The 23,617-nt window shown below is 36.3% G+C and overlaps 1 protein-coding gene across 1 annotated transcript in view; it reads left to right on the plus strand.

Moving 5' to 3' along the window:
• ZNF804B (zinc finger protein 804B) overlaps window positions 1-23,617 on the plus strand; it is a 547,749-nt gene that overhangs the window by 520,090 nt on the left and 4,042 nt on the right. Inside the window, exon 3 of the mRNA XM_025873258.1 lies at window positions 18,021-18,151. Coding sequence (XP_025729043.1) covers window positions 18,021-18,151 — 131 coding nt within the window. The remainder of the gene's footprint in view (window positions 1-18,020; window positions 18,152-23,617) is intronic.

Here is a 23,617-nt window from a genome sequence, read left to right on the forward strand (position 1 = left end):
AAAAAGTATTGGGTGGGAAAGACTATAAAATTGCATGTATGACAAAATTTATGTTTATAAATAAGCGATGCATAATCATTGAAAGGGCAAACACCAAAATATTAATAGATATCTTTGTTAAGAAATAAGGGTAATACATATTCTTAATTCTTTCTACATACATTTTCCAAACTCTCTCCTGACCAAGATGGCCTTCACGTTCCCCTCAGCTTGATTAAACTTTAGACTGGCTTCTTCCTGACCATAGGGCCCTGACTGTCCTTTTCTTAGAGCACTTACTTTAGAAAATTTGCAACTGTACATTCTTTCTCTGTCACTTAGAGTTGTAAGTCTTCCACAATCCAGAATGCTTCTCTGAGGACATGGGAGCGTACCTTTGGAACGTATTTATTGAAGGGCATAGAGCTCCTATCTCCCAGTCTCTGTGGGAGGATAGGAACCTAACTTCAAGAAGGGATAATTAGCAAACACAGATGGCCTAATAACCTTGAGAGATCTCTGTGATATGTCCTCTAATTCTTCTCCATTACCTCAGCCCGGCCACTGGCAAATCCTCCTTTTGTTTCAGTGGAGTTGTGTTCAATTTCTCTTCCCTATTGCAATAGTCTTGAATAAAGTCTTCCTCCTTGTTTAGCCTGAGCAGTACATTTTTTTTCTTTTATACTACAAACATATTTATGGTAAAAATGACGGTACAGGGTATGTTTTTGAGTGTGTGTGTGTGTGTGTGTGTGTTTGTGTGGACATAAAAGAATATTTGTAGCTACAAATCCTAAAAAGGCAGTTCAGTCTTTTTAAAGTCATTGCCCTCAAACTTGTTTCTTTTTTTTTTTTTAAAGATTTTATTTACTTATTTGACAGAGAGAGACACAGTGAGAGAGGGAACACAAGCAGAGGGAGTGGGAGCGGGAGAAGCAGGCTTCCCGCTGAGCAGGGAGCCCGATTTGGGGCTCGATCCCAGGACCCTGGGATCATGACCTCAGCTGAAAGCAGATGCTTAACCGACCGAGCCATCCAGGTGCCCTTCAAACTCGTTTCTTAGTAGATTATAATGATTGTGTTTCAGCAAAAACTTCCAACTTCAAAAACTCAGCTGTAGGGATGCGTTGAAGTGTCTGCCCCAGAGACTGGGCAGCTGATCGGTTTCTAAAGCATAGACCTCCAGTCCCTATTGGCTACTAGACTTAGAGTGGCATTCGGCAAAAGACATGGTCTTCATCCTGCCTGGATCTCATGTTCCTATATCTGAAGAGAAAGCTGGGAAAAGTTCTGAAAAGAAGGGCAGAATTAGAAATTCAAAAAAGCAGAACATATTTTCACCTAGAAAGAATTTCCCTCCATTAGTTTGCAAGATAGATTTGCATTATAGGCCATAGTTTGGCTGGTTCGAGCTGCACTCTAAACTGGCCTGGCTGCCAGTGTTCTGCCTCTAGCTGTCTTCACCTCATCTGTAAAATGGGAATGATAATAATAACATTTACAACACAGATTTGTTGTGATGATAAAAGGAATTAATATGCATAAAGCACTTGTGCTTTTTTTTTTTAAAGCACTTGTACTTTTAACTGAGCCTTGTACCTGTACTTTGATGTCAGCCCTGCTTTATTGTTGTATTATTAAATATATTAAAACATTGCAAGGAGGAACATAGTGGCCACTAGGCAACTTGACTTGAACATGGGAACTGAGTCTCTTAGGAGTTTCTTATGGCCAAATCGTAGGAGTTCATTTATGACCATGGCTATACCAGAGTCACATGTATACCTGAGGTCGAGAAATTGCAGGGGCGCCTGGGTGGCTCAGTTTGTTGAGTGTCTGCCTTCGGCTCAGGTCATGATCCCAGGGTCCTGAGATTGAGCGCCCCCCCCCAGTCACCCCCAGCATCAGGCTCCCTGCTCAGTAGGGAGTCTGCTTCTCCCTCTCCCTCTGCCCCTCCCCCCAGCTCATGCTCTCTCTTTAGCTCTGCTCTCTGTCTCTCTCAAATAAAAAAAATTCTACATGATACCTCAAAAAAAAACCAAAAACTAATGTTAGCAAAGAAGGAAGGGAGCAGCATGTAATATTTGAGTAAATGGTGTATCTGTCACAATCTGTTTTCAGGGTAATTAAGTGTTGTCCCTCAATGTAGATTTTTTTTTGGTGGCATGTGTTTTATCAAATGTTGGTATCATAAAATATTTGACCAATTTTCTATACTTGCACTTCTGGATTGTTTTCAATTTTTCATCATGATAATAAGTATGATAAACATAAATATTATCTAAACTCAAAGGAAATAAAGGCTTTGCTGATAAGGCTTCAGTCTTCCGCAGAGTATTTTATATATTCATATTTTTTTCTTATTTCTGGTATTAATTTTTGAAGGAGCTATTTTTCAACCCACTTGTATTTATTTGAAGGTTCGTGTGAAATTTATGCATCCATGGTTTCATACCTATTTATTTATACTGAATAGCAATGTGTGCTTTTTTACGATCACTATGTTTATTCTAGTATTTTGTAGAACAACTAATAGATGGCTTTATTTAGGAAAATTTAGGCCTCCTAAATTACCACTTCTCATAAATTTAATAATATTTTTGTCCAAATTTTGAATTAGCATGGCTAATAAGGTTTAGGGAATTCAATTAAAACTAGGCTAAATGAAATAAAGGGTAAATAAACAGCATCATTAAATAGCTGTTGATAGCTGAATTTGCCAGAGTTCATTTCCAGGCATAATTTGTCCCCAATCAACAACTAATTCAAATGTCAAAGTGGATGGTTTTCACTTGAATTACAGATTTCAGTTAATTGCATAATGACATTAAATATCTTATTCCATTAAAATTGTATCTTTGTGATATTTTTTGGAGGAGATTTGAATGTAACAGCCGGTTGGACACTTCAAAGGAAGAAAATAGGACCCCGTGGTGCTTTCACCAAGGCCAAGAACCCTACCCTTGACTTCACCTGTATCTCACCCTGCTCTTCCTGTGCCCAACTCTTATTTCCACTTTACTTTGACTCGTTGAAAAATTTAATTTTTAATTCCTTAAAACATCCTCGTCTCAACTGATGCTTTATTTTATTTTATTTTCTAGAAAAGTTAAAAGCTTTTGGTGAATAAAGGCTGTGATATTATTTGACTCTGGTCTTAAGAGAGTAAAATTCAAGGCCACTGATTCTTTAGGCCCTGAGTTGGATGAATTCTTTTCTGTACTTATTTCTTAAGGCAACAAAAAAAGTAATTCGGTAATCTTCTCCTCACTCTTTTTTTTTTTAAACTTCTTTTAAAACTTTAATTTGTCTAATTCCAGGGCCAAGTGTAAGGAAGAGACTTAACATAAAAAGGAATAGAAAATAATCTAGCCTACAGACATGGTTAAAACTGTGTATCATTCCCAAAATGAAGCTATCACAGGCAATTTGAGTAGTGGTTAAGAACAAGGACTCAGGAATGACACAGGTTTTTTTTTTTCTTTTTTTCTCAATGTACTTCCATCAGTATTACAAGGAACAGCCTTTGTTCAGATGTGTAATTATATCTGAGGGATGCATTTCTAGGTAGAATTGCTGAGTCAGGGAGATGGTACTTATAGAAATGCATTGCTATTGCCAAATTACCCTCCAAAGGGATTGCAGCAGTCTGTTAACTCATACCAAGAATGAATGGATGTGCTTGTTTTCTCACATAGCTAATGCTACTGGGTATTATAAAACATTATGACTTCATTAGTTTGATAATTGAAAAACTGTGGTCTCTTTGATAGTTATATTACGTTTCTTTATGAATGAGATTATTTTCCTTTTAAAAGTCAAAGTAAATCTATGCAGCCTTTCTTAGTGTACCTGCATTTCAACCTCAGAGTTTTATGTAATAAATATATTTGAAGATATAAAATACACAATGAATAATGCATACAATGCTAGAAAAAAGCATAAACACAACTAAAAATTCCCTCTGTTGTAACAGTGTTTCTGAAATCGTGAATAGCATTCATCAAATTTTTAAGTCAGCTAAACACGGGCCAAATTTTACACAACTGTTATAAATTTTCCTAAATGCACACTTCTGCTTTTGTTCTATTTAAGTGCCATACTTTACTAAAATATCTGAAAGTGGCTAATTTTGAAATATTGAAACTCAGTGTTTTGGAAGTTTAATTTATGAAGTGTCTTGTCACTTCAAATTAAAGTATAATTTTGATCTTAGTGATAATAATATATTCATGTGTTGTATTTTTCCAAGAAGCGTTTACAATCACTAATAGAATATATGAAATGCTATTTTTCAGTAGTAGCAACTGTGGATGTTGATAAAATTTTGTTCAAATACTTTTGATTTTAAAAATAATATATTTCTGGGGCACCTGGGTGGCTCTGTCTGTTAAGCGTCTGCCTCAGACTCATGAGGATTGAGCCCCCAAGTCAGCAGGCTGTCTGCTTCTCCCTCCCCCTCTGCCCTCCCCTCCCCAGAACTCTGCCTCCCCACACCCTTATGTACTCTCTCTCTCTCTCAAAAAAATAAATAAAATCTTTAAAAATAATGCATTTCTAATCAGATTATTTGCTTATCAAAGAGGAACTAATTATTGAGAAAATAACTAAAGTGGACTTAAAGAAATACTTATTTTTATAGTCTAGGAAATGAAAAATTTGAAAATAAGTTTTGCTCCAAAAATAAACACTTAGTTTATTTAAGGAGATAAAGAAATCAAGAGTCAAATTAAAGGAGACGCTTGCACAGTCTTGACTAAAACCTATTTTTTCTCAAGTACGTACTCAGCTAAAACCTTAGTTTCCTAAGCCTTCCTGTGATTAGCAATGCAGCATTTATCATGAGTTTCTCACAGTGCACTTAATAAACGGAGTTACACTTTTGAAAAAAAAAAAACAGGATAAAAATATTTTAAAAGACAACTTACCAGTTTCACTTACAGAATCCCCCTGCCCCAGAACCAGGGAGTCTTTTTAGCGTGATTCAAATATGATGCTCTTTATTCTTGGAACATCCAGACATTCTTGACTGGACTATCTACGTTTTCCTCATTTCTTTCCTCAGCAGTACCTCCATGCAAAGTATAGAAAAGACCCCTAGTCTCCTATCTGCCTAATATTTTCTGAGGCATTATCGGGGAAACACTTGAAATAAAAAATTATTCAGCCTGTTGAGTTCAGAAAATTAGCTGTGCATTTAATAGCTTTGCGGGATCCTATTCAAGGAGAATATTCAGGGCTTGGTTTGTTAACAAAGTCAGGCTTGATTCAGTGAGACTTCCCATAGGAAACTGGGAATGGTAAAGCTAAGTCGACCTCTTCGTAGGAACGCTAGAAGTTATCCTGGAAGCAGCGGTAGTTTTGCATTTAGTGTTATATATTTATTATTGTCCATTAAATAAAACTGGTACTTTCCTCCAAATACCATTTATGTTTCTCCCACTACTACCTGCTTTCCTGTTTCCCCTGGATCTCATTATTTCTCTCTGTGAGGGCATCCCATGTGGTGTGTAAATATGGAGCTAATCACCTCCCTCATCTTGAACTAACAGAAACAGGGCTGTTTCTCTCGCTGCGGTTGGCAAACTTTCTGGAAAGGGTCAGACAGTAAGTAAAGTTTTGACTTTGCAAGTCGTGTGGTCTCTGTTGCAAAAACTTAACTCTGCCATTTTAGCTTGAAATTAGCCAGAGAGGAGATGTAAATAAAGGGGCATGGCTGTGTTTCAATATCACCTTATTTACAGAAACAAGTGGAGAGCCAGGTTTGACCGAGGGGCTTTAGCTTGCTTACCTCTGCTTCTAACTCAATACCCAAGTAGTAAATCAATTTCGAATCTTTTAGTAGAATTGATACCTTTAAATATAGGCTTTTACGAGGATGGAGAAGAAAATGGGCTGGAAATTTCTCCATATCATGTTTCGCAGCCCAGGGGTTTAGAGCTCATAGTGAGGAATTTTATATCTGAAAGAAGCAGTGCCCTCAGTTGAACACTAACTGCAGCATCCCTTTTGTCAACATTTAGCAAATTTAGTAGAAGGGACGCTGTGTTTACCTAGTCAGTGTCCCTTCCACCCTCTCTCCTTACTAACAGAGCTTGGATTGATTTGAGGGGTGGCTGTAATCCTAGCTGAAAACCTGGATTCCCCATACTCCTGACTTAAAGGCTAATAGCATGTGATGTCCTTCTAGCAAATGATATGCAAATGAAGTCTACTTGGTGCAGCTTCCAAAAAGCTTTTGTGTATAGGACTTAAGAAAAGTACAGAGTCAGCTTTTGCCCTTAGCTCTTCTTTCTCCCTAGTTTTGATGTCTATATTTCTCGGGTATACTGCAGCCAGGATGATAAAGCCACATGTCTTAGTTGGAGGAAACTCAAAGCTGAAAGGAGATTGAGCTATGGTCTTTCTAGAGAAGGTGCAAGGACTGTGCTATATGCTTGAGTATAGATTCTTGGATTAGCTCAAATTAACCTGATTAGATTAAGCCGCTGCAGACAAGTCTGATACACACAGCCCAACTGAACACTGGTATCTTTAGCTTTAAAATATCATCTCTATTTATTGTGTAAGAGTAACATGATCCAAAATTCAATTTTACACCGGAGTCTAATTTCATTAATGTCTCATTTCTGTTCCTGTCTCTGTTTTAATAGTTTCTTCTCAAAGACAATTCTATTTCAAAATAGCATTTGGTTAGGAAATGAAGAAACCTTGAGAACACTTTCCCTATACTAAGACAGTCTTCGTTTGCAGGTATGTTCAGAATTAAATAATTCTGCCTGCAATATTCTCAGCAGGTGTCACTGACCCTAAACTCAGGTATGAAAGAGTGGGAGGATGAAGTAGAAATGGAAAGAGCTTTTGAAAATCAATATAATGTGAGGCTGTACAAGATACCGCAATATAAGGAGTTGCTCTTCAATAAGCAGTGGGATGGCGGGGTCAGAGGGCATCGGGTCAAGTTTTCCTAAGGAACTGGATGGGGAGCAGGTGACCATGAAGGAGTCATCTAGCTGGGAAATAATGCTGCAGAGCAGATAACAACCTGCTAAATAAAGACGGCATCATGACAGCAACCGCATAGTCTGCGGGAGGACAGAGCTTTGCCATGGGATTCTCATAACATTTCCTTTTTAGACTGTTAGGGCTCAGCACAAATCATTTATATCCTAAAACTTTCCCTGAAAGAATGTGATTGATTCTTTTGATCTTTAAAAATAAACAGATGGGGCACCTGGGTGGCTCAGTCGGTTAGGTGTCTGCCTTCAGCTCAGGTCATGATCCCAAGGTCCTGAGATCGAGTCCTGCATTGGGCTCCCTGCTCGGTGGGGAGTCTGTTTCTCCCTCTCCCTCTGCCTGCCACTCTGCCTGTCAAGTAAATAAATAAAATCTTTAAAAAAATAAAACAAAATAAACATATAAAATAGTCCCTCAAGGCCTTGTTCTGGTCCGCATGATGCCAGAGATAGAAATGAACTTCACAAAAATATCCTTAACCCGTTTGATACCTTAACACATTAACCCTTTGAGGCACATTCTAACTCTACATTTTGACACTTGGAGGTGTTTCTAAAAGACAGAGATTTGTAAACTTTATTTGAACATTTTTATAGCATGAATAATACTTTTTAAAGATAAATTAGAAATAATTTACATACTAGACTAAAAAATGTCTGGAACATTCTGACACTCTCTACTTTTTCTCCACAGAAATAGTTGCAGTTTTGAGACCCTCTTACATGAGGAAAAAGTGTCTGGATTTTCCTAATCTAATTCTTGTGTTTCTTACAAAGAATTTATTCACCATGGTCTAGACTGTGATGGAATGCAAAATTATTTTTGAGGTCTTATTAACTAATGATTAATCTAATCAGATGTTTACACAAGTCATAACCTTTAATTAATGAATTTCTACTTGCTCATTCCAGAAATGCTGGATTTCTCCAAACCTAGACATACTTTCTGCAGACACTTAATGGGAGTTAATACTATTCTAATATGGTGGGTGTGTGCTTATCATGCTGTGAACATGGAGAAGGGTGAGGATTAAAAGCTCCTTGAATTTTACTACTAAACCAGTTTGAAAAGCAATTTGCATTCACTCATCACCAAAGCACTTCCTTTGTAATGCTGCTAATGATTTCACAACAACCACTGGAGATACTGACCTTGCTATCTTGTTGGCTATATTCTTGCCTAATATAATGTGGCTCACAAAACTACTAAAAACTTTATGCCATAGTACAGAAAATAAATAAACCCTACTGTTAAAAATCCAATAAATGTTTGTGCCTTGTGTCACAGCTGACTCGAATCCTGACTCCAATAGCTAGAGGATGAACGGAACTTCTCAGAAGAAATGGGAAAACCAGAGCTGTCTGTTTGCTGTTTGAGGACTTCTCAGGGGATCCTGGGCCTTGGAAGGGGGTGGCATGGTGGCTTGTCAGGGGCATCTACCTTACCCACCAGAGTATATTCCCCTCCTAAGCCACAGAGGTACCTCAGGCTATTTGGGCTTATAAAGAAATGTCTTTTATATTAGCCACATTTTTAGGTTATTTTAGAATCTACAAACATCCCCAGACTCGCACCTAACAGTGGTGTCTTCAGACCTGGCCATATCTCTCCTGAATATTGGGCCTGGTCAGTGAAAGAGTCCAGAAATGAGCCCAACAAGGAATCTCTAGGTCCTGATTGTCACAGCACGGTGGGGTGGCCATAAGCAATTAGATTTAGAGCCTAGCAATTCCTACTTCAGCAGGGGTATGAAGAATCTTCCAGATGCTGCTGTGAAGTATTTAACAGCATTTGTGAAGAAATGGATGGAGGCAGAGTATCAGCTCCAGGTTCATTTCTTCTCACCTATTTCTGGCTTTTGCTTGTGGCTCTGTTGGTCCTCAGAGGAGTACATTCAACCAAGGGAATATGCTCAGAAACATTCACTCTGCAACACAGCAGGGAGCTCATCCTGGTGAGTAGCCCAGACTGTATCTTCTCAGAAGATGGGATGCCTTAAAAGAATTTGGTTCATTTCACTATCTGTGTTTGTGTAGCTACGAGATCACATAAAAGACGAGACGCAAAAAAGCAGAAAATAAGGAAGGTCCCATTTCAACATGTAGAATTCTTCTGAGAAATAATAAAGACATTTTATATAATTTAATTCTTTTGTCTTGATCATATTGTTGTTCAAATTATGCCCTCTTCTGTGTTAGGTTATTGTTAATTATCTATAAATGTCTCCCAAATCATGTCGGTAAAAACATTTCTAAACAATGAACAATATCTAAGAACAGGGTTGACTTTTAATTTCACAAAATGAAACTATTACAAATGTCTAGAATTTTACATAAGCTCTTCTGACTTTTCCTTACTTTTATGAAGATCAGACATTCTGTTTTTAAGTCACAGTTCTTGGCTTGGTGTCTGCTTTGCTGTGGATCACACCATTTAGCCTTCTATGTTTGTTTCTTTGTCTCTAAACTGAGGTTAATAATTTTGACCTTTTGCATTGAGGTTTTGCTCCTCTGTGAAGAAAAACATGAATGCCAGCAAAGTACCCTGGGCTCTATAGATGAAAATGCAGGGATGGAAGAAATTATTCTGTTTAAGAGAGGAAAAGTGTAGATACACATGAGGAAATCTGTTTCACATGTGCCGTTCTGCTCCAGTGAGGGTGAACGGAGAGTGGTTACCAGCGTGGGCAGAGGCTCACATGCATGTTCTGACCGGTGTGCAATAATATTGGGGATATTACCATTCCAAGCACATAGAGATTCACTGACCTGATCAATTTGCCTCTTCATTTATCTATTCACGGCTGAATTCCACTTGCAATGCATGTGCCAAACATTCATGTTGGCAGGTAGAGAAATAAAGATTGCTTAGTTTGTGCTTTTAAAATGAAGCTGAGAAAAAAAATTAAATTCCAAATATTTCATAAATGTGTTTAAGCAACTCTATCTCCATAAGCCTTACATTACTTTTTGTTGAGAGCGAATAAAATGCATTGTGAAACTGGAGAAGATATGTGAGGACTGTTTTACTTCCTTTTAGCTTGACCCCTGCATCTGTCTTTTATTAAATTGCTTTTGATCTGGGCAAGGACCATGGCCTCTCTTCAGGACCAGGAAGACCATCTGTTCTGTACATTCTCTTTTAAATTCCTTTGCAAAATACAAGGACATGAACTAGTCCCCATTTCCCTCTAGGAAATACTTTTACCCTCTTTCCTGATTGAGATCCATTTTAGATAATAGTAATACCCAAGAGCAAACTTCAAATAAGATTTATCAAAGAAAAGTCTGCCAACAAATCATACTTGAATCCAAAATTTATAATTTTCTTCAGTAGTGAAAACCATGGACTTACAGAAAGTACATGTTTCGATGAAACATTATAAATTGTTCAAGACAAGGGTGAGGAACATACCCAGCACATTTCCTTTTCCTGTCTTATGGTGAGCACTGTGAGTTGTGTAAGACTGTTGAATCACAGACCTGTACCTCTGAAACAAATAATACATTATATGTTAAAAAAAAAAAAAGGAAGAAGATAGCAGGAGGGGAAGAATGAAGGGGGGAAATCGGAGGGGGAGATGAACCATGAGAGACGATGGACTCTGAAAAACAAACTGAGGGTTCTAGAGGGGAGGGGGGGTGGGGGGATGGGTTAGCCTGGTGATGGGTATTAAAGAGGGCACGTTCCACATGGAGCACTGGGTGTTATACGCAAACAATGAATCATGGAACACTACATCAAAAATAATGATGTAATGTATGATGATGAACATAACATAATAAAAAAAAAGAAGGAAAAAAAAGAATATGGTGGAAATGATGCTATGTGACTTCCAAGGACATAGCTTCTGCTTGGCATTCCCCTTGAATTATTCATTCTGGGGTAAGCCAGTCACCATGTTATGAGGATACTCATATAGCCTTGTGAAGAGGAGTGAGCAAGCCACATTGAAAGGGGATCCCTTCAGTCTCAGTTGAGCTTCCAGAAGACTGCGGCTCCACCTGACATCTAGACCGAACCTTCATGAGAAATCCTGAGCCAGCAACTGCTCAGCTAAGCTGCTCCTAACCTATAGAAACCTTGAGAGATAATAAATGTTTGTTGTGGTTTAAAAAAAAAAAAAAAGAAAGAAAGAAAAGAAAAGACTACACCTACCAGTTTTGTAAAATCCAGATGAAAGCTACTCAAACACTCTGTTTTCAGTAAGAATATCAATCAAGTGTTCTTTCTTTTTTTTTTAAATTTTTTTATTGTTATGTTAATCACCATATATTACATAATTTGTTTTGGTGTAGTGTTCCATGATTCATTGTTTGTTCATAACACCCAGTGCTCCATGCAGAATGTGCCCTCTTTAATACCCATCACCAGGCTAACCCATCCCCCTACCCTCCTCCCCTCTAGAACCCTCAGTTTGTTTTTCAGAGTCCATCATCTCTCATGGTTCATCTCCCCCTCTGACTTACTCCCCTTCATTCTTCCTCTCCTGCTTAATAGCCCCCCATTGCCAGGTAAATCAAGGGCTTTTTATTTCTGCTGCTTCCCAAAGATCTATAAAATCTAATCATTCCTTTTTTTTACCTCTAAAAGTGATCATAGTTCATACCCATTGAGCATTTGCTATATATCAGGTGCCGTGCTAGTATCCAAACTGATACTAACTTTTACCTTTATCAACTCAAATAATAATTCCAAGAACTCTACATGGCAAATATGATAGTTTGCTAAGTTACAAATGTGTAAACTGAAGTTTGGGAAGATTGAGTAAACTTCTTAGAGACTCAAAGCTAGTGAGTGACAGAAACAATATACAAAGTCATATCTGACTGATTTCAGAATCCTTCTCTTAACCCCTACACTGTATTATCTATCATCCAACACCTCTGGACACCAGACACTTTGTTTTATTGCCCCCCTATTGTTAGGTGCTACTCTGTCTTTCTTACTCCCCATCCCAGGGAGGTTCAACTTCACCTGCTCTAACCTATTCACCCTGAGTCCCTGCTGATAAGCAATGATTATTGAGCTTTCTGCAGTTCTTTGTAAATATGTGAGGTAGCAACTTTTGTTTTTCTGAAATATATTTGTCTTGTGCTGTTCTCAATAAGAACTGATCTACTCTGTACTGTCAAGGAACTTTTATTTATTTTCAACTGGTTTGTTTTCTGTTTAGACTAAGATTACTGACAATTATAGGACATGCCGGTTTTTTTAAATAAGTGGATTTTTATTAGAACGGGAGAAGAAAAGTAGAAACTTGGGAAAACCCAAGCTAAAATATGAGGTTGGCAAAATTTGACCCCAGATTCTTGGAAGTCTTCCTTATCTGTCCAGTTCTCTTTTCATTAGACAAGTCAACTGTTGGAAAAGTCTTTTATAACAGGGATGATCACATTGGTGTAACCAGTTCCAAAAGTATGGTATTTGTGATTAACATTCTGTTGTTTGGTAGAAGGTCATTGAAAACTCCTAATATAATTGTGGATTTAACTTTTTCTCTTTGCAGTTTTATCCATTTTTGTTTTGTGTATTTTGAAGCTTTGTTATTAGGCATAGAAACATGTAGGCTTATTTTGTCATTCTGATTTATTTACTCCACATCATTATGAAATTCCCCTTTTTTTATTCCTGGTAATAAATCTGCTCTAAAATTTACTCTGCTTGATAGTGACTGAGCCCCTCTAGCTTTCTTTTTCCTGCTGTTGACATGATATATCTTTTTATATTCTTTTAACCGATTGTATCTGTATTTTAAAATTTGTTTTTGTAGTTAACATATAGTTGGAGCTTACTTTTAAATCCAAACTGATACTAACTTTTAATTCCAGTGTTTAGACCACTTACATTTAATTTGATTAGTGATATGTTTAGATTTTAGTTGTTACCTTGTTATTTGTTTTGTAACTATCCCATCTATTTTACCTTCCTTTTTATTTTTTTTTCGCCTTCTTTTGGATTGAGTAAATGCAGTGATTTCCTTTTATCTTCTTTGTTATCCTATTGGCTAAAACACTTTGTTTTATTATACTAATGGTTGCCATAGAGCATACTGTGCACTTCTTTACTGATCACAGTCTGCCTTCAACTGTTACTCTACTATTTCATGTATTGAGTAAGACCTTTCAACATATTTGTTTTTTCTCCCCTCTTGGGTTTTGTGCTATTGTTGTCAAACATTTTAATTATAAATTTGTTATAAATCCCCTAAAATGTAGCTATTTTTTTTTTGCTTAAATGGTCAAAATACGTTCAAATACTAAGAAATAGGTCTTATTTATCCTGTAGTAACAATTTCTAGTGTTTATTCTTTTGTGCAGACACACATTTCTATCTGGTATTATTTTCCTTTTGCCCAGTGATATTCTTTAACATATTCTGTGGGTGTGCTCCTGATTTTTTCCAGGTTTTCTTGTCTTAAAATATTTTTATTTCATCTTCTTTATAAAAAAAAAGATATTTTGGGGAGCACCTGGGTGACTCAGTTGGTTAAGTGTCAGACTCTTGGTTTCGGCTCAGGGGATGATCTCAGGGTCAGGAGATTGATCCCCATGCCAGTATACATGATCAACACAGAGTCTGCTTGAGATTCTCTCCCTCTCTCTCTGCCCCTCCCCCTGCTCACGTGCTCTCTCGCTCTCTCTCTCTAAAATAAAATAAATAAAATCTTTAAAAAAAGATTTTCACTAAGTATAAAATTTTATTTTGGGAAGTTTTTAATTTTTGTCAAGAAATTTAAATATGTTGCTTCACTGTTTTCTCACTTGTATTGTTTCCAATAAGAATTCTTTTGCCATCCTACTCATTGATACTGTATAGCAATATGTCATTTCTCTTTAGAGGTTTTTATAAAAATTCCACTTTTTTACTCATTTTTAAAAAAATTTGATAATAACAAGTCGTGGTATAGTTTTCTCATGCTTGAGATTTTGGGGGGTATCTATGGGTTTTTGGTTTTCAGGAAATTTGGAAAATTTTCACCCATTATATTTGCAAATACTCCCTCTCCCTTTTTCAGAGACTCCAATTGCACCATTGTCCAGCTGATCGCCATCTTTTATCTACATTTTGAGCTCATAGGATATAGTTATAACTGTCCTAATGTCCTTTTCTGCCAATTCTAGCCTCTGTGTCAGTTCTGTATTGGTGTCAATTGACTATTTTCCTTTTTTTTTCTTTTTAAAGATTTTATTTATTTATTCATGGGAGACAGAGGGAGAGAGAGAGAGAGAGAGAGAAGCTGAGGGAGAAGCAGGCTCCCAAGGAGCAGGGAGCCCGATGCGGGACTCGATCCCAGGACCCTGGGATCACGACCTGAGCCGAAGGCAGACACTTAACCATCTGAGCCACCCAGGCGCCCGACTCTTTTCCTCATTTTAGGCTGTACTTTCTTGATAATCTTTGCATGCCTGATAATCTTTGATTGGGTGTTAGATGTTATTAATTTTTCCTTGGTTTTGCTGAATATTTTTGTATTCATATAAATTTCTTTAAATTTGGTTCTGAAATGCAGTTAAGTTACTTGCAATCAGGTTTATACTTGGATTTCTTGCTTTCATGATTTGCTAGGCAAATCAAAAGTAGTGCTCAATCCACAGTAAATTATTCTCTACTGAAGCAAGGTTTTCCTGGATTCTTTTTTTTTTTTTAGGTAGATTTATGCCCAGTATGGAGCCCAACACAGGGCTTTTACTCACAACCCTGAGATCAAGACCTGATCTGAGATCAAGAGTCAGATACTTAACTGACTGAACCACCCAGATGCCCCAAGATTTCCCTGAATTCTAAACTCAATGTCCCATGAGTTTTTCCAGCTTCGTTGGTGAGAACAGGCGCTATTCCTGACCCTATATGAATGCTAGGCGCTGCTGCCATTAATTCTTTCAGGTGGCCCTTTCCTTGGCTTTGAGTAGTTTTTTTCACGCAATTCAGCCTGCTGAAAATTTGAGGGGATCCCTCTTTAGATCTCTGGGGTTTTTCTCTGTGCAATCTTGAGCACTCAGCATTTGCTAAGCCAAATCTGTGGCTAGATGTTTTTAAACAAAATCTCTTCCAGTTTTCTGTGTTCCTTAAACACAGTTTAACTTTGCTGACTTCCTTAACACAACAAATCTCTACCTCCCCAGTCAGTCTTAACTTTTCCTCTATGCTTCAAACACATCTTGTGTCCACCCCTATTGAGAAACTCAATATCATCTTATAAAAATATCTATTCACTTGTCTGTCTTCCTTGAAGGGAAAATTATTGATTTGACAGTTAGATGTCCCTATTATATAGTAGTAGTTAACAGCATGTATTGTTGGGTAAATAAGACAGAATTCTCAATCATTTTTGTAACTCAGAGCTAGCAGTGCAGTTTGGGAATCTGGGATGCTCATGAAAGAAACAGAGGCGTACCTGGAGGTTTCAAAGGAGATTCCAGTCAAGTGTCCGTTGTGAGCAAATGAATACATTTCCTCTCCTAGGCTATTGAGGTTTTACATACGAGTAATATCAAATATTAAATAAATATAATATAGAGTGTTTATGTGGGCTCTTAAACTGTGTAGAACAATTTCCAAAAGATCTTTGCTCATAAGGCAAGCTTTTACTTCAAAAACTAGATTATTCTGTATAGGGAGGCTAAGGAAGTGTGAGTAGGACGGTAGGTCGGATTGGAGTTTTTTTTAAAGATTTTATTTATTTATTCATGAGAGACAGAGGGGGAGAAAGAGAGAGAGAAACAGAGGGAGAAGCAGGCTCCCAAGGAGCAGGGAGCCCAATGCGGGACTCGATCCCAGGACCCTGGGATCATGACTTGAGCCGAAGGCAGACGCTTAACCATCTGAGCCACCCAGGTGCCCCAGTAGGATTAGAGATTTTAAAAGCCTTTCCCTTCTGACCATGGCTGTCTCTTAAGGCCTAGACTGCTGCTTATCAGCTCTAGAAAACTGTTGATCATTTTTTGTTTTGTTTTGTTTTGCTTTGTTTTTTTACACATGGGCTGTAATTTTATTTCTTGAAATTTTCTGCTATTTAAAACCCTCTAAAGCTCTTGTCAAAAATTGAATCCATGTCTTTCTCTGATTGACTTATTTTGCTCAGCATAATACCCTCCAGTTCCATCCACATCATTGCAAAATATCATATGACCTCACTGATATGAGGAATTCTTAATCTCAGGAAACAAACTGAGGGTTGCTGGAGTGGTGGGGGGTGGGAGGGATGGGGTGGCTGGGTGAAAGACACTGGGGAAGGTATGTGCTATGGTGAGCACTGTGAATTATGTAAGACTGTTGAGTCACAGACCTGTACCTCTGAAACAAATAATACATTATATGTTAAGAAAAAAAAAAAGAAGAAGAAGATAGCAGGAGGGGAAGAATGAAGGGGGAGAAATCGCAGCGGGAGACAAACCATGAGAGACTATGGACTCTGAGAAACAAACTGAGGGTTCTAGAGGGGAGGGGGCGGGGGGATGGGTTAGCCTGGTGATGGGTATTAAAGAGGGCACGTTCTGCATGGAGCACTGGGTGTTATACGCAAACAATGAATCATGGAACACTACATCAAAAACTAATGATGTAATGTATGGTGATTAACATAACATAATTAAAAAAAATTGAATCCATATTAACTCCACTGTTCCCCCTTTGGCCGTTTCTAGTTCTATGAAACTCTTTTTTTTTTTTTAAGATTTATTTACTTATTTGAGAGAGAGAGAGTGAGAGAGCCGGGGGGAGGGGCAGAGGGAAAGAGAAACTTAAGCAGACTCAAGCAGAGCCCATAGGGCTTGATCTCACGACCCTGAGATCATGACCTGAGCTGAAGCCAAGAGTCGGATGCTTAACCGACTAAGCCACCCAGGCACCCCTTGTTCTCTGTGCTTAGAATATCCTCTCTTTGAAAAGTTGGTCGTGCCTCCCTTTTCAAATACTTAGCCCAGATGTGGTTATCTGGCCACCATCTCCCATAAGCATGTCCCCTTTCAGGAAAAAGCTGATGATCATTAAAGTTTGGGGCTCTTGTTTTATGGGGGGCAATAGTCCAGTACTGCATTATGACCTCACTGGAGAGCTATGTGGTTTTTGCCATTCATGGGAAATATCTTCTCTACCTGATTTGGAAAATGAGAACAAATTGAATGGATATAGATTTCAGACAGTTTGAAATCATTTTGTATGGGTTAAGAGAGACTAATCTTCAAATATCTTCTCAATTCAGGATTAAGTGCCAAGCTTCAAGATGCTCATTTGATTGTGGCTGTTTCTCAATGTGTTCAATATCATTAGGTGTGCTTAGTGGCCAATTCTGAAGTAGAAATCCAAACAGGTAATGAGCAACATCCAATTTGCACGTAAGCCAATGTTTTTAGAGAAAAGATTAATTAAAAGAAGTGGCAGGTTAATTTAAATCAAGCAAGGCCAAGCATCTATCCTGAGTTTAAATCCCTGACCCATTTTTATCCTCCTGGATAGAAACTAGGAATCTGCATTGAATAAATACCTCCACCAGGAAAAAATGAGTTAAGAATCATATTTAGAGCTTTGAACTAAATCTTTCACAATATAACAGAAGCTCTTAAATGAAACAAGCTCATTTCACCAAGTATATTTAATAGCATCAATTTTCATGAAGAAGAGTAAGTATGTTTTACAAGTTAGAGGGCTGGGGGCAATGTTGAGAGGTAAGGGCACCCTATAACCTCCTTTCCCTTCACCCATTCATGTATCACACATTTTTTGACTTATGTTTTCACAGGCACATAAATGATTGCAGATATGTAGCCAGGGTGGTCCCAGCAAGAACTAGGGTTCAGCTTGGCAGCACACTTCTGTAGTGATTGTGACAAGCTTTGATAAATAAGCCAGTTGACAACTACATTTATCTTGGAGAAGAGAATAACATCAATGGAAAAGGCACTTTTTTACTCTGTCCATCCAGAAAGTTACCTCTGCACCCAGGACAAAGTTTAATAAGGAGCCTTATGGATGGAAAAAATATTATTTATAGTACCCTTTCTGTTTTTCTTCTCTGTCCATAGAGACTGAAGGAATTAAAGCAACGGGAATTTGCTCGAAACGTAGCTTCCAAGTCATGGAAAGATGAGAAGAAACAAGAAAAAGCACTTAAACGGCTTCATCAGCTGGCCGAGTTAAGACAACAGTCTGAATGGTAAGAATTAGAGGTATCTCAGATGGTTCAAAACTCACTTCAATCATCGGGGAAATGTCAAAGAAAGATTTACTTGATTCATTGTTACAATGTAAACAAATTATAATTAATCGAAACATACATTTGAGAGCAAATGGTTCTAGTAGTTAAAGGTTCATAAGTTAGTTCCTTTGGTATCTGACTTTTTTCTTTCCCAATATTGTTAATTTTATGTGCTCTTTAATGAAATGATCTAAGAATGATTCTAATATACTGGCACTTATTCTATCCAGTTGATTTAAATGGACGCATTTAGCTCTTTAGTAATTATTTTAAGTTTTATAATAATAATTTAAAAAACCACAAAGAACAGTGCATCTTTTTGGGGAGGAAATAAATCTGTACGTTTCCCTCTACACACTTGAATCTGAAATAAATAGCACTATCATTGTCCAGGTGACAAAAGAAGATGTAATTAATGCAGTTAAATTTACCACACCATGCCATTTAAATTGATAATTATAACACATGTTATACTAATACATCCTTGTGGCTGAAAAATAGCTGTTTTACATAAGCTTGGAACTGCCGAATGTTTCAAAGTGAGGAGATTGTTACCTGGAACTCAATTAAATTTGCAGGTTGTGATTTGTGTTCATATGAATCATGATGTAGAACACCTAACGTAGCTAATTAATGCAGTTGACAGCAACCTGGTGAATTGTGAAATTTATAGCCCTGTGCCACAATTGAAACCCCTGTTGTTGAAATGAAAAACAAGATGCAAGAAGTTTGGGAATGAATGACTCATATTATTGAGTGTCATAAAATATTAGAGCTCACATTTCATTCTAAGAAAATATTTATTTTAAGGATCAATTTACGAGTAAAAACACAGTATTCACCTTACATATGTCCATGTATTTGTATTTGTACCACTATCTTAGACTAATTTAATTAACTTATCAAAATACATAAAAGATAATCATGCAAAAATTAAGTGAGAAATTTGGTATAAAGAAAAAATAAAGTTTGAAAAAATACTGTGTCCAGAGGTGAGGTCAATATAAAAAATGCATGCTCTGAGGTCCTCTACAATCATAGAAACAGGACACACAACTGGTACTGAGCTTTGTACCTGCCAACACACTGAGGATCTTATGCTATTCGAACACACTGTCAATATGATGCCAGATCGTCCTTGTCAAAACAGGACTCAGAAGAAAAAGTCTAATGATAATTGTGGTAGCATGAAGGAAAAAAATCTGAGGAATATGTTAATTCTTGGATGACCTATTATGGTATTATAAGGTTTTAAAAAAGAGGCAAACCTCACTATAGAGAGACAACTTTTAGGTAGGTCCTTTAAAAACACGTGACAAAAAATCTGAGTAGACTTAATACACATAATTTTGGTTATTTTATTAGTAGAAAGTTGTCACACTTCTGCACTTCTACTTACCCATTCCATATTTTCCTCTGGGAGAAATAATGGTGGTGATGGTTATGATGCTTTTGTTTACAAGTGCTGAGTTTACAAAGCTACTCATGAAGTATCTTCCAAATTAAAACAAATTAAAAGATCTACTCGATGGGGGTTGAGCTGAAAATCATATTAACTAAAAAAAACCCCACATACTTTATAGAATAGACATAGTCTCCAGGTTCTTTTTTTTTTTTTTCTTTTCACATTGTTAGGGAAATGATAGGTGTTTAGCTTTCCACATACAAAACTCAGAGCGAGGAAAATTATTGCATTCTTTTCTGCTACCTGCCATCTGCCCTCCAGCCAATTGTTCTTTTTGCTTAAGCAGCCTCATGGCCTAAGGGAAGTCACTTAATAGAATTATTTAATATTTCTATCTTGGAAGCTGAATTGAAAAATGAGAGTAAGAAATAAAATGAAAAAGAAAAAAAGATCATCTGTATTACTACCCCCCTCCTGAACAACCTTTCTCTGTCCATTATTCTCATTACAAAGACTTCTAAGTAGGGTGATGCAGATAACAAGAAAATTCTTCTGTGGTCCGTTAGATAAAAGAGGAGAATTTACTAGTAATAAGAATATTCGAATTAGACTGATGGAAAAAAATGATGCAGAAAACTTGTAATGGATCTTATAAAGGGCAGTCAACTTTGGCCATCTCTTGAGTAATTCAACACAACCTGGTTCCTCAGCAAGCCTAGTTATTGTATGGAGGTGGAGAGTCATTTTGTTTGTAAATTTCTACTACGTATGAATTTAAGTATAGTGTATATTGATATGGACATTTTTCCAAATTTCAAAAATTATAGGACCATTGACTCTGAGAAGATGGAATTTCTTATATAAGAGCTGAATAATGTGGGACATTAGGATATTATATCATTTAAAGAAATTATGTTGTTTTGCTATGTCTTGTTTCCTCTTTGGAAAGTATACTTTTTCACAGAAGATAATTAAATTGTGCATGTGTTTAGTTGCCAAGAATTAGAATTTTGGGAGAGCTACTAGAATGGACGATCCATTCATAAGAACGAAGAGGTACCTGTATAGTCACTTTTTTATTATAAATAAAAACAATTAGGTAAAAAATACAGAAAGAAACTAGAGAACGTTCTAGGAAAAGGAGTAAAATCATAAATAAGGTATAACTATAAAAATTAAACCTTTAATTATGTTAAAAGGCATAAACTTCTATTGAAATAATAGAATTGAAAACCACAAAAATAGAAAAATAGGATTTTTCCAAAGTAATAAAAATAAACTAGATTTAAGATAAGGGAAATTAAAGTTTAGAAAGCAATGAGATAAAGAGTTTAAAGCATAAACATTAGTGGTAGAAAAGATTAATAATGAGGGTAAAATGCTAAAGCTTTTGAAAAATATAATCATGAATGTAGATTGGATTATAAGGTGAGAACAAGAAGTAAGGACAAGAAGAGCCAAATATAATATGAAAACAAGAGGAAAGAGGATTAAAAATATTTAAAAGAATATAAAAGAAAGGTGCTTACACATTAGAGAGATAAATGGTAAAATAAAACAGCAATACAGAAAAGAACATGAAGACTAACATAAATCAGAGCAAGAAAAGATGCAAAACAGTGCCAGGATAATAAGCAAAAATATTATTAAGGGAAAAACAGAGACAGATAATATAAAAATAGTAAAATATCTGAGTCATAATGGAATCATGAGATGCAGAATGATAATATTCATGCACCAGGCTTTTGAAATAATTTCTGCTAAATGCAGATAGTAGCAGATTAATTGACGTTCCTAGAGAAGGTAACTTAGCAGAAATATAGCTCCTACTTAATCTAAAGTGTCTCTTTGGCCCTGAGGCAAAATCCAGAGCTACAGATGTTTCTGGTCCTCATTCTTCCAACCCCAGACTGCAGGCACTTTAAAAGGCCAATAACTGTAATTAATCTCTGTGCTTTCTATTTCCCTTTATGTTTGAAAGAAATATTTAAAAGCTATCTTAGAGTGTTCCTTCCCTTCCTTTTTTGAAGTTTTTATTTAAATTCTAGTTAGTTAACATATAGTGTAGTATTGGTTTCAGCAGTAGAATTTAGTGATTCGTCACGTATATAGAACCCCCAGCGCTCATCATAACACCTGCCCTATCTTAGTGTGTTTCTTCCCATTCTCACATTAAATATGCCTAAATACCCTCTCTAAAAAGCATTTTAAAAATGATCCAAAAAAAAAAAGAAGATTAATGTGATGAGCAAGAAGCAAGTTTTCATTATGAAACAGTTACTGGAAACGTTCAAAAATTTATTTTCCACGAGACTCAAGGGAACGCTGTAATTCTAAAGCTATAGCCATTAGTTTATGAAGGGGGAACAATCTGAAAGTATTAAAGAGTGAATGGCGGCTGAAAGTATTGTAAATTAAAATCCATATGGGCATAGTAAATGACTGGTTGGATATTGTAAAAAATGAATTGGTAAAATAGAAATTAAAAGCAAGAAATTCTTTCTGAATGAGAGAAATACACTAAAGACACTAAGGTAGTGAGATAAATAAGATCTAAAAGATATATTCAGGAGAGCCAATACACTTAACATATAAATTCCCAGATGAAAAACTAAGCAGAGAAGAAGCAATAATCAGAGAAATCAGAAGAAACTATAACTGAACAGAAGAAGTTGAATTGAAAAGGCCCAGCAGTACTAGCAAAAATTAACCCAAAGAAATCAATGTGTAACTATGGTCTGGTAAAATGTGATGCATGTATAGATGTATAATATATAAATATAATAAAAATAGATCCTAGATAATAAATACAATAAAAATACATTATAGATTGGAATTATAATAAACGTATATACATAAGTGAAAGGAAAATTGCAAAATCATACAAGTGCACCAGTGGACTCATTTCAAAAATGAATAAAAGGAGGCTAATTAAGTATTTTTCTACAATATTAAACCTGTAAACACGATGAAGCAAAGTATATGGAATTTGGTGGACAAAAAGAATGTTATCCCAGAGTTCTACACTGATTGGCCAAATAGTCATAAGTGAAGGGAACAAGAAAAACTTCTTAGATAAGGGCTCAGAAAACACACCTCTCCATTAGAATTGAAGCTACATGTGGAAAAGATATCACTTGTTTTGGTATTGTATACTCAGGTAACAAATGACTGAATAAAAATAAGATAAAAACCTAAACTAGAAAAAAGCAAACAGACACACATCCAAGCATGTAGGAAAAGAAAAGGAAAAAGAAAGCCAAGTCAAAGCAAAAGATCAGATAAATGGTGTGATTTGTGTTGCCCGCCCCCCAGCAAGGTCAATGTGGTTTTAAAGTGGAACATTAATGAGACAATTTTAATCTAAAGAGTTTCATCTCTTATGTGTACGGTTATTCCCAGTTTTCTGATTGAATTACTAATTTAAACTCCGCAGAATGAATAATCTTTACAAAGCTGTTAAAAGATAAAACATATATATGCATAAAAGGTAGAATGAAAGTATTTTGGTGAGGAAGATGAAAAAGAAAAGGTTTCAAAATACTTGAAGCTATGGAGATGGCTTGTAGATGTGTGTTACTTCATTATGCATTTGTTATAATGGGTCAAAATAGTGACCAGTCATGAAGAACTAGCCACACTGTTTCAAAGGGAGACAAACAGGAAGGAATTTTAAAACTGAGGCAACAAAAATTCTAGACTGGTAGCCCTTATACAAAAAGGCAAATGAAATAAATATTTTTATGCTTTGGAAATGACTTTTAAGTCCATTTAATTCCTTATTTAATGTGAAGTCACCGAATGAAAAACTTTGTGAAAGAATGTTAAATCTATATTCCAAAAAAAAATGATAGGTTCTGCAGGACATCTATTGGGATGTAAATGCAACACTTTATTCTTTTGCAGCACTAGCGTAAGACATTCACTTGCTACTGCTTCTTGCTAATTTCAAAATTAGAAGAAAAAATGAAACAAGATGAAACCAGAGAGGGAGACAAACCATAAGAGACTCTTAATCT

Source organism: Callorhinus ursinus, unplaced genomic scaffold, assembly GCF_003265705.2.
Source record: "Callorhinus ursinus isolate GAN/ISIS: 27379988/994484 unplaced genomic scaffold, GSC_fseal_2.0 scaffold12, whole genome shotgun sequence".
Lineage (NCBI taxonomy): Eukaryota > Metazoa > Chordata > Mammalia > Carnivora > Otariidae > Callorhinus > Callorhinus ursinus.